The 12,651-nt window shown below is 36.2% G+C and overlaps 1 protein-coding gene across 5 annotated transcripts in view; it reads left to right on the forward strand.

The window, feature by feature from the left end:
• Positions 1 to 12,651, forward strand: part of tsnare1 (T-SNARE Domain Containing 1) — a 195,124-nt gene that overhangs the window by 81,486 nt on the left and 100,987 nt on the right. For all 5 annotated transcript variants that reach the window (XR_016145770.1, XR_005618517.2, XM_089117884.1 and 2 more), the window contains one exon: positions 6,994 to 7,066. Coding sequence is in view for 3 of the 5 variants with exons in the window: in XM_089117884.1 (XP_088974010.1) it covers positions 6,994 to 7,066 (73 nt within the window). In the remaining 2 variants the exon portion in view is untranslated. The remainder of the gene's footprint in view (positions 1 to 6,993; positions 7,067 to 12,651) is intronic.

Raw genomic sequence — 12,651 nt, forward strand, 5'->3', positions numbered from 1 at the left:
ACTGCAGAGGCTTTAATAAAATGCCACAAAAGAATTCAGGGTTTCAAACAGCATTTCCTAGATTTAAGTTATTTAGTTTGAATGATAGTTACATTTATTTTAATTACCACACAAGTCATCTGCTTTCGATTAAATTCATAGTAAAAATAGTGACATTGTTTCTTGTAGTCTCTTTGTAGTTGTTCTGCAGTATTTGGTAGTATCGTAGGGCTCCGCATATTTGTGTTTTTGTTTACAACACGTTGTGCATCATAGCCAATCACATTTCTGCTGTGAGCGTGAAAACAAAGTTATAGTGCAGTTTTTATGTGTCCTTTTTAAAGCAATATTTATTTAGTTGTACAATATTTGAAGATATTTAAGGAATGCATTTTATTTTATTCATTTATTTATGTTTATTATTATTATTATTATTATTATAAATATTATATATATTTTGATTATTTATATTATTATTATTATTATTATTTAATTTAGACCAAATATTTAAACAGTATTTATGTAAATCATATGTCAATTTTATACTTACATTGTTTTCTCTCTTCAGTGTCATTTACTGAAAAAGGAAAAAAACAACAACAAATATTTAATTTTTATGATATCATTTCCAGTCTGGCAGATAGATTGGGAATGCAGGCCTTGAAAGAGTTTACACAGACATATCTCTTCAACCCTCAAGTTCATTTTGTGTCATTTTTGTGTTGATTAAACTTCACTTTTGGCAACATCATAGACTGGTCAATTATCTCTGTGAGGTAGAATGCTGCAAAAATAGGACCTCCACTGTGAAGAATTGTCTGTCTTACAGGGCATGTTGTCTTTTTATGTCTTGTTGTAGATATGACAGTACCTGTGATGATTTATGATGCAGCTATAATCTGATATTCCAGTGCGTCACCTCATTTGTGTGTTTCACCCACGCATTAGCTCCCCACACAGGCCAGACTAGAGCAACTTTTATCCTGTACCACCAAAACATAATGATATTCTCTCCTCACCATTTTCACCATTGTTTATCATTCCCAGCATATTTGCATTGCACTTGATGGGCAGCAAATCTTGATATTAATGGGGTAAAATAGAAAAAGAGGGTGTTTTCAGTATGACAGTATCAGTCTCTCGCAACTTTCTTGAGTAATTTTGACTCGCTCTTTTTTACACCGACGCTTCAGTTCATTGAGGTTACCGGGCATTTGTTTATGCACAGCTCGTCGTGCCACAGCAGGTCAGGTTGAGGTCTGGACTTTGACTGGGCCAGTGCAAGTGCAGTAGATTTGCTGGTGTGTTTGGGATTATTGTCCCTTTGCCTGACCCAATGTTGACCAAGCTTTAGCTATCCGACAGATGGCCTCACATTTGACTCTAAAATACTTTGGTATTCGGAGGAGTTTGTGGTCAACTCAATGACTTCAAGGTGGCCAGGTCCTGTGGCTGCAAAACAAGCCAAAAATCATCAGTGTGATGAACAGTTGGTATGAGGTGTTTGTGCTGATATGCTGTGTTTAGTGTGCTTTAGTAGGCTAACATGGCACTGTGCATTGTGGCCAAACATCTCCACTTTGGTCTCATCTGTCCTGAGGACATTGTTACAGAAGTGTTGAGGTTTGTGTATATATATATATATATATATATATATATATATATATCGTGTCCCATTCCATTTTTTTCACTACTGGTGCTCTGATGGTCAGAGCTGATTGTCTAGCAGTGTGAGGGAACACTGCTTTTTCGCTAGCTATTATGAAGCTATCAACCACCAACTGACTGTTCTAGGTTTATTTTTCTCATTCTATCAATGCAGTTCACGATATACTTTCTAACCCACTCTTGGAGTTACACATGCCCAGCTGGCAGCTTCTAAATATGGAGATTTCAGGTTGTTAGCCCCAGGGGAGCTTTGATACATGCTGCGTTTAGTTCAGGACTTGAAATCAGAAACACAGAGGGTAGTCATATCACATTATCTTCACCCAGCGTAAAACGTCAGGATCATCTAGTGCACATTTCAGCTCTTATAAATGCATAAAAACACTGTATTGTTGCTTGACCACAGCTCATTTTACTGCAGTAAGGTTATCCCTTTCCTTATCCACCTTTATATAAGGAAATTTGATTTAATTTCATGTTCCGTTTTCAACATGCTGGATGTTGTCCGTTCTTATTTTCTGTGAAGGGGTAAATATTTTAGGAGTACGCATTGCAAGTAATGCAAAGCTAAATGAATGAATGAATGGGTGGATGGATGGTTAAATGGTTTGCCAGTGGTATGAGAAATAAGTTCAGTATATATAGTTAGGTAAATTTAGCTAAATATATTATATAAAATTATGCTTATATCGAGTTATTTAGGGTCTGACCCATTGCCGGGAGTGCAATAACAGTGTTTATTCATTTAGCATGGCTTCCAGAGAATAAATATGCACTTGTTTGTAATAAATGAATTTACTATCCTTTGAAAAAAAAAATCTTAGCAAATTTTCCTCAGAGGTTAAGTGCTAAATCATAAATGATTTAAAGTGGCCATGGTTCATATTTTCTTACTGCCTATACTTTACATTCTTGTATAAGACTGCCCATGTGTAACTTATTCCCATAATGTTATTTGCACATCGTGGATAAGTCTAGACAAAACAAGAACAAGACATTGGACACACTGGTACACTCAAATGGGAACTCAAGACACACATACATTTGAACATCTGACCTATCTTCCACCCAGGGCATCCTGGATGTTATTGCTTGATCGTGTGTGTGTGTGTATGTGTGTGTTTACATAATGGTTACTATTAGGCTTGTGAAGAGAATCATAGGGACATTTGAAGCCTTCAGGTCCTAAAAAACAACATTTTTAGCCTGTGCCCAGTCATTTTGTTGGGCCCTTTGCTTCAGATCATCACCTTTTATCAATGACACTGCCAGGACTGCACAGTGTACAGAAACTCAGACCAAATTCAATATATTCTTTATTAAGAGACATGTATTTTGTTTATAGCTGCCACATTGTGTTACCTTTAGCAATGATTGCATACTTTCAATTAAAGGAGACATTTAGCAGATGTGTTTATCCAGAAAAACTAAAAATACACTTATTACAGGACAATTCCCCTGGAGCAACCTGGGGTTAAGTGCCTTGCCTTTCAATTACCAGCCCTGAGCTTTAACCACTGCAACCCAGTATTGTATTTTAAAGGTAATGTGTGTCATTTTGTTTCACTGTTGAAATATTTTTCCCTTACTTTTCCACTACTTTATCCAAGTATAATATGCAGATATTACAATAAGTAGGCCATTTTTTTTGGTTAATCTCCCAAAAAGTGGAAAGGTGTAAACTCGATGATTATTTGCCACTGTTCAGTGTTATTTTTAGTAATATTTATATACCTTTATAGTATTTGCTAACATTTTGGAATATGCATTTATATTTTTAGTTTTCATTACTTTAAGTTTGAATAATTTTGTCTTGTGCTTTTGTCATTAGCTTTTCATGTCATTTCAATATAGTTTTTTTTTTGTTTAGTCATTTTAGTAGGCTACTTGACTTAATATGATTTATTTTAGTTCATGCCTTCCCAACATATCGAATATTTTATTTGTACGTTTATGTTTTTCATCTAATTTATATATTTTGTTTTATTTCAACTTTATTTCACTCACCGAAAACTTTTTTTTTTTTTTGTTTTAGCTTCAGAATGATACTGTTCATGAAAATTGTCCAAAAACAACAGTTATTTACTCCTTTGTTTAGTGGTGCTAGGAGCAATCTGTAAAAAATTCTTTCAAATTAAAATTCTTCTTCACAAAAGCAGTAATGTTGGTGCATCTTTTACCAGTAACACAAGAGGGCTCTCTTTTTTGAGAGATAGAGAACGTCATATTGGACTTTTATCCGATTATTTCATAATATTTTACACATCTTGTCCATCCATCACCTGTCAGCATTTTTTAAAGTGGACACAAACCACAAATAATCTTTCAATTCACCGGGAAACCTCAGCTGCCCTGCGGTAAAGTCAGTCCATCACTACAGCTCTTCACATATCTTTCTCTCTAAGCTTTCCTCTGTGTTTTCTTGTCTTAGATAGGCCTTCTGATGGCTTGCAGTCACTCTCAAAATCACTCTTGTCATTCTGTGCTTCTGCAAAACTTCCTGGCATGTTGCATTCATAGAAGTGTCAGTCATCTTCTGTTTGGTAGAGTGTTTTTTCCAAGACATCTATAGTCTTATCAGTCCACACATTTAATTGTGTGGCTGCTGCGGTTCCTGTCAGCGGCTTTCACTGAAATGTGTGTACGTTTGTGGTGCAACGCAGACCTGTGTGTCAGATGCAGCAGATGTCTGACATTTTGTATCTAATGAAACAAAGGCAGACCCTTTGAGTCCTATCAGACTCATGTTGCCGCTCTCTCTGTGTCCATTTATCTCTGCCTCTATCCTTTGTTTTCTAAATAAAAACAGGATCATGTTTGACATGAGCAACTTAATCGCAGCACAAGGGAAAAGAGCATCGATGTGAACCACATGACTCTTGCTGTTCAACATTACGATGGCTAGGTTTAGCAAATTCAATTAAGCACAATTCTTGTTTGTCAGAAAATGATTGAAATTTCCAATGTCATTAATAATGAATTTAATTTAATATGATAGATTTTGACTTTGGTAAATTGTGTAAATAAATAAATATATACATACATACATCTCAATAGTAACAATATTATTTTTACAATACCTTTTAAAGCATTGGGGTCAGTAACAAGACAAAGTATATTGTTAAAAACATATCACGGTTTCCACAAAAATATTAAGTAGCTTATCTGTTTTCAGTATTTCAACATTTTACTTTAATTGGCTTTTTTTTTTCTTATCTTTTTTTGTTTGTTTATGCTTAAAGCAAGAAAACAGTGTGGAAAGCAAACATAAACTTCCTTCTGGCTACTGAAAATGGTAGTGTTTACTCCTTAGTTCAAGCAGGGACATAAGTCACAAAAGAAGTTGCCATAGTTTTGGGACTCTTTAGATCTATCTCCCTGATTGATCTGGTCCAGGAAGGAACAGCTGTGAAACTTCCAACTGCTTAGTTGACTCATGTTACCCAAAGGACTGAACCGCATCTTGACCACTTGACTACTCACACTGGCCGTCTGTGGAGCCGCCTCCTCAGCACACAGTCACAGGGGACAGGGCCACTGTCTGGGGTCTTCATGAAAGGGTGACATGAAGAATAACTGTGGGTTCTGGGTCATAAGGGAGCTCTGGAATGCTGTGTGCTTTTATAACCCTTATAAATGATGTAAACTGGCACACCACAGCCCTCAGGACTACCCAGACTCCCCCTGGGCAGAAGGTCACAGAGTGCTCTCAAAATCAATATGTCACTGTCTCGCTCTTTTTTATATATAAAGGAACTCAAACATTCACACTCAAACACATGTTTATTTAATCGAATTGATAGAAACCATAGATTTATTTATGTTGGTGAGTCTCATCCATCCATCCAACAAGATTTTTTAGCTTTTTATTCAAAGAAGATGGATTAAATTGACCAAAAGTGACAGTAAAGACTTTAACGTTGTTACAAAGTAATAATAAAAAAGTCTATCTAAATTTTTTTGCATGTAAAGTTGGAACTGTAAAGTTTATTTAGGTCATTTGAATAATTTCGTATTTCATCAAACCCAAGCTGCTCCATTTACTCCATATGCGGATGCAGAGGTGTTTACTCTGCACATTACAGTAAATGAACTTATGATTTCTCTAACTTGATGTGTATCATGCTGTTTTTTTCTTCACCATCCTTTAAGTTCCTCCCTTCTAATCAAGCTTAATGACACTCCACTTCCTGCCGTTACTACACGCTAAATTTAAATTGCAGTAACTTCTTTGTGGGTAAAATAAATATGTTTCTCTGTAATGGTGTTAACGACCAAGGACAGAAAAATGCAGAGTGATGTGTGATTTAATAGAGGCCATTTTGGCTCCGGCTAAACGGTTTGTGCCAAGAGCCAGGATGGCTGCCAGTTTCTCAAACAATTGCAGACACCTGTGATGAATGGCTCAATGGTTTCAGCTCCAGTGACCCAGCTGCATTTGCATGGGGTTGTGTATGGAGACAAAAAGGCCTGTGAGCACGAGACTCGGGGTTTAGAAAACTCCATGCTGCTTCAGGCCTATGTAGAAGGATTTGACATGAAACAGCAATAGTGGAAGTGGTTTGGTTTTAATTGTTTTGTTCTCTGTGTTGTATGTTTTTAAAAAGTTATGTCTGAGTGTATTATGATAGTTTTGCACACTTTCATTCATCAATATTTCTTCATTTAAATTTTGATTCATCTATTGAATAAATTGGAATTTTTTGAAATATTGATGTTAGAATCTACTAATTTTAAAGATTAAGGCCTTTTCACACCAAGAATAATAACTATAAAATAAAAAATAATGATAACTGTATAACTGTCCACACCAGAGGAAGAGTGTTCACCAGTTTTGTTCTCTGCCACTTTAAATGCTCGATCTCTTCAAAAGTCCCCTGACATGGGGTTATTTTATTGTTTTATAATGTTTCCTGGGTTGCCCTTATAATGTTAGTATGTTGTTTAGAATTAAAAATAGTCATCATTTAGAAATAAAAGGCATTTTTCCTAGCCTGATGTGCTCCTCCTGCGAGCAACATGTTCCCCTTGTTCTGTTGTATAAAGTGTTTGTAAAGGGTGATTTATACTTCTGCATCAAATCGACGGTTTCACACCGTCATTATATATATATATATAAATAGTTTGTTAAACTCTGTTACTTGAACATTTTTCACTGCGCTCCAAAATTTCTTTGTGTGCTCCTACATTTTTTTCATTTAGGAGCATATGTGCTCCTTGGGAAAAACCTTAGCGTAGAACCCTGACAAACTAACACATGAACCATGAGATTGCATAAAGACCTCTTTAGAGCACTATGATGTTTGCTTGACTCACCTCTGAGCAACATTTGTTTTGCTTTTGCAGAGAGACATGCTGGACGTTAATCAGATTATGAAGGACTTGGCCAGCATGGTGCATGAACAAGGAGACACCATAGGTGAGATTGTGTGTGTTTGTGTGCGTGCGTGTGTGTGTTTGTGACTCTTCGTTTCCAGTTAAAAGTCTATTGACCCATCCTTGTTTGTCTGGCCTTTTATTGATAATCCCCCCACCCTCCATATCCATCCCATAATCCCCTGCTGTGCTGATCTGAAGTTTCAGGGGAGAAAACAAGACATCACCTTCACTAGCTCAATACATGACAGCCTGAGAGTTAGTCTCTCTACAACGCAAGGCCTCTAGAGGAGACTAAGATCAGAGAAGATCCTCAAAAATTCAGTTTATAGATAACCGGCAGAGAAAGACAGGGAAAGCATGATTCAGGAACTGACGGTGTTTTCACATAGTTCATTTTGAAAGAACCAAACTCAGTTCACTTAAAAGTGAACTAGAAAGGGAACCATCTGAAAGTGAACTCAGTCCTTTTGGTGAGTGGACTCAAAAGAGAACCTGGTTAGCAAATCTCATAATGCATTTCCATTGCCTTACCTCACATTATGATGTTATGCTTAAATTCACTTGTAGCATTTAAAACAATAGATGTGTTCCACTTATTCATGTTCTCCCCTATATATTGTTGATCACAGATTGCTGTGCGTGCACACATTGGTATTTCATTCACTTCAGTTTATGAAAGGCTTGTGTTTGAGAACATCAAATGTAAAATATTTTACAGAGTTGATTGTGAAATGGTTACATAAGATCAGAGACCCTTAGCCATGGCCTCTCTGTTGGAAAATGCCCATTCCTGTTCTAATTGGAGCCCATCCAGTCCGGTGTCCTTTCCTCCGGCTGTTTTAATTAATCCTGTGTGTACTGTACATTCAACAGGCCAGATGAGGAAAGACACTATATGGTTCCTTCAGGAGAGGATAAGGATGTGCTTTGCATAGTCTTCATTCTTATTTAACACTCTCATGTTCACAGTGGCTCATGCGAAAAGGCGAGAAAATGGTGGAGTAACACAATTAGGCGTTCACAAGAGAAAAGGGATGTTGACACTTTCCTCATCCCCAATTTCTTTCTCGCACGGACACTTAACATTTACACAGGGAAATGATGTCAGACATGCTGAAGTTTATCACAAGTTATGACTAGCGAAATAGCTAGATTGTAGTGGGATGCGCGGTATACAATAAACCAGCCCCATTAATGTCGTTCTGCCCTTTAGAAGGACACTTGAGGATATAGGTGGACTACATTTTGTTTTCCTCTGTGCTACTTTGGGACTTCTCATTACGCTACATGCATTATTATTTACTTTATTTTGACATTTTCTGTTTTTCTTCTCCTGTAAACTTTGTTTAGAAGATGATGCATTTGTTCTGTTCCAAAACCGTGCCTATCTGGGCAACATTCTTGGGTATCTTAATATTTTATTTTATTATGCCACTGTATCTAATTTTGACCACACTGTTGGGCAACATCACAAATTCTTAGAAGGAAAAGTTCTTTATAGAATCTTAAAAGGTTCTAAAGCGCTACGTATTTGGAACCCCTAAAATGCAATCCATGTGAATGATCACAAAATTCAAGATATGTGGGTTAACAAATGTATTTAATCAATATCAGACGATTATTAAATGAAATTATTAAATTATTAAAACGATTGATTAAAATGTGATATTAAGTTATTGAATTAAGTCATTGAATTAGTGTTTAAATTATTTGAAACATTCACTTACATTCATACTTTAGTTGTAATAGAGCTAATAGAGGAAAATGTATGTTTTAATATTTCTATTTTATATTTTCTGTTTTTTTTTTTTTTGTAAATGTACATAGCCGTTGCACCCAGACGTGAGGTTTACAGGCCTTCCACAGATCTGTGCATGAAGTAAGGCCAGAACAAAAGCCAGCCTGACACATTTCAGTTATGCCAAGTGTCCATTAGAGTTATAAGAGCCTGAAATAGAAATGGCTGAATTGCTTTTTACCATTGTACCCAGGGTGTTTATTAGATGGTCGTGGTTGAAGGAGAAGGTGGAGATGGACAGATGAATCAAGTAAACAGGTGCAGAAAGTTTGGATTGGTGCTTTTAGCACAGCTTTATGGAAAGGTGAAAGGTGGGCTTCTATGACAAAGCTTGACATCTTGGCATACCTGACTGAAAAAAGTAATGCTGCGCTAGTTGCTGTGCTGAACTGTTAGTTGTCCAGCAAATGCACACTCACAAACAGGACTATGCTATTTACTATTTTAAATGAGTATATTTTATAATATGTTAATAGGCTCCTTTCAAATATAGTTTTTTAAAATGAACTAATATTCAACACAGTTCTTGAACAGTTTGTCAAAACTTAATTTCATTGCATGCAATCATGTTTAATTTGTGAAGTTAATTTAATTAACATTGGGATTACATGTATAATGTTTTTTTTTTCTAAAATGTAATACTCGACTAAATAAAAAATTTATAATTTATTTATGCCTTGCTGTATACCAATGAACTCAGTTGCCAGTGTTATATGAATATGTAATTTAAGTGTATTAAAAGTGAGTAAAATGACTTCCCTTAAAAGGACTTTTATTGTATATGCTGTATAACACAGCTCACACAAGTCACTTTCAAACCAAGCAGCTTTCTGCTGGTCAACTTCAGTTGAATTCATCTTAAACATGAATGAAATCTGCATGGGGAACTTTTTCCTCCTCATGTGAAACTTCATAGCGCAGATTCCTATTAAAATGACCTGTTTTTGCCTATAAATTTTGCAGAAATGTGGCCTGACATGTACTGATAATATGCATATATGCACAGACATTTACTAAATCCTGTTGCTGTTTCATCTAGTCAGTTACTATTTTGTATCACTCTTTTATTTGTTTAATTCGTACTGTATCATATGCATATGTTACTTCCATGTTTACATTTCCTCAAGTGTGCTTGTGTTGCCACATCTGTCCTACTGCGCTGATCCTGCTCTGTTTATTTACTGCTTAAGCATTGCTTATTGTCAGTGTACATAGTGCGCCTATTAATTCCTTAAAGAGGTGATTTGATTCTGCAGCTATACGAATGCTAAATTGTTCAAAAATAATTGGATGTTTGTTTTACGGCTCAGCTAATTGGTTGATTCTTTAATTATCTCTAGCCTAATGTCTTCAGGAGTATTCAATGTGCGCACGTGTGTGTTGAGTAGTGACCAACTGAGGAGCCTCTAGATAAGAGCTCGTCAAGCCTGTTCATTTAGAGTCATTGTTAAATGTGTCCCTGTAATTCTTAAATGAATTGAGGATGATGGAAATTAAAAAGCAACCATTATTGTGTTGTTTTCGGAGCCTGTTTGCCCATGTTTGGCAGTCGATAAGGTTGTATTACACTGAGTAGGACTCTGCATATAAAAGAAGGATTTAACAGCCTCTCCTGTGAATTTGCTAGTTTAAAGCACAAACAGTACAGGCCTTTTTGGATCAGTGCTACCCACTTCATCTCTACGGTCGTTATACACAGCTATTCACTGTATTTCTGTTCCAAAATCTAGCTTACTTATACAGTACAAGCAAAACATTAGCTTGGCAACATTTCAGGCTCTGAAAATAGCAAGTCATTTTTATTTACTACTGAGAAAAAATTCTGTTGATACAAAATCTAGTCCAATATGTATTGATTGATTGTATTGTATTTTTGTAGGGTATCAAGCCATGTATTAGTTTTATGGTAGCGTCGGTGAAATATAAAATCCCATTCATTACTATTCATCACTATGATGATGTAGAATCCAAAAGAATGTGTGATTTCAACTTGTTTTGACCATTCCTTGATTCTGATTCAAATGATGTCATTTTCACTGCTTCATATGATGTTATTCATTCCCTCATAACATAATTTACCTAGTTTGTGCCATACATTGGTCTGATTTTTTTTTGTTGTTGCTTGAAATCATTTGTGTTTTTCCTTTCAGAGTTTGATTTGGTTCATGGCTTAACACTCTTTATTGTGGGACAGCATGAATGGAAAGAATACTTTACTTCTGCAACCAAGGCTGTTGAAAAAAATTAAAATAAATGGGGCGGTCACTGTATTGAAATCAACTTGAGCACAAGTCGAGTCTCTTCTGCGCTCCGTGTATGGATGCATTTGTGCCACGTACACAAGTGACAGATTACGGAGTTGCTATTTGAAAAGCTTTTTAAATCATTTCACTTGCAAAGTTCCATTTCAGGACGCTGCTATAGAAAATAAATGCTTGTGTAGACTGTAAACAACTATACGTTTTGGAACTGCATTGCTTAGTAACTTTGATAAAATTCCATTTAGAATGTCTTCTTGACATGAATGACACTAATAAGAGGTTGGTTGCCCTGCAGGGTGTCTTTAGCAGACATGGCTGATGATTCATCAAGCACAGAGCCCTCTTTTCAGTTTCACTATTGAAATATTGATTGATAACTCTCAGTATGATGTGTCATCTCCCTTCAGTGTTTCTAAATGAGCCATTTCTCATTTCCACCAAGATTCTGTGTGCCTATATTGGTTGTAGATGACAGGTCAGTAATCTTAGATGGAGACAGAAGAAATGTTCACGCTGGGAGGGTTACATTGGTCACTGGAGAAGGTGCTGAGCACAGCCCACACACACTTACAGATGGTGCTTTGTGTAAACTTTAGTTTGTTTGCTGTACTCTAAACCTTATTCTTGCTATTTTTCACATTTGTGACTCAATGAATCTTGTTGTTCAGGAGAGCGGGCTTGTGATGAGAACATAAACTTTAAAAAACAAGAACTAGATGGAAACTTCACTGCCCGGCAAAAAAAAAAAAAAACATATGCAAATGGTTTAGAGTCAAAAAATCGATGCACCTCTTGATGGAAATAACATCATTTCCATCAAAAGGTGCATACATTTTTGGTCAAGGTCTTGTATTGACAATGCAAGAGTCAAACACTCTGTAAAGTCTACTCCAGGACATCCTACTTTCAATGATTTTAAGGCTCTGGACTTAGAGACGCCAATTCATGTGAGAAAATGATTCTTCTCCCTGCTCCCTCCCAACCATTCTTTCACAATTTGATCTTGATGAATCTTGGCTTTGATATCCTGGAATATGGCCATTATGTGTCTTCCTATATGGTTCTTAAAGAAATGAAAAGCTACACTCTCCATCAATTAGGTACATTCTCCATCAGAACTGTTGCCAAACAAATTACATGCCTACAATAATGACCCAATCTCTTAAGTATTTGCCTATTCAAATCCAAACAACCTTTTTTTTTTTTTTTTTTTTTCGCTGGGCAGTGTTGTGGTACAACAACTTCTACAGGTTTAATTACACCATGGAGTGACTGCTCTCCACCCAGCTCAGTTAAAACAGGCAATTTGCCTCTTACTACAGAAGAAAAAGAAAGAAATGTGGTATTGAAATGAATGTCAGGAAGGTGGGATGAAAGATTGAAAGTTAATAGCATGTTGGAGCTCTTGTTAATCCATTAAAATAACGGAAAGACTAATAAAAAATAGCGGAAAAGCGAAGACAAATACATCACTTCCTCGCACAGGTTTCCAGCTTCTTTCCATGCAAACCCCCTTTCACCTCCCTTTCCACATCTCACGGCGACGGCGCAGACCAGCACCAAATC

This window comes from Pimephales promelas, chromosome 12 (genome assembly GCF_988280905.1).
Source record: "Pimephales promelas chromosome 12, fPimPro1.hap1.1, whole genome shotgun sequence".
NCBI classification, from domain to species: Eukaryota; Metazoa; Chordata; class Actinopteri; order Cypriniformes; family Leuciscidae; genus Pimephales; species Pimephales promelas.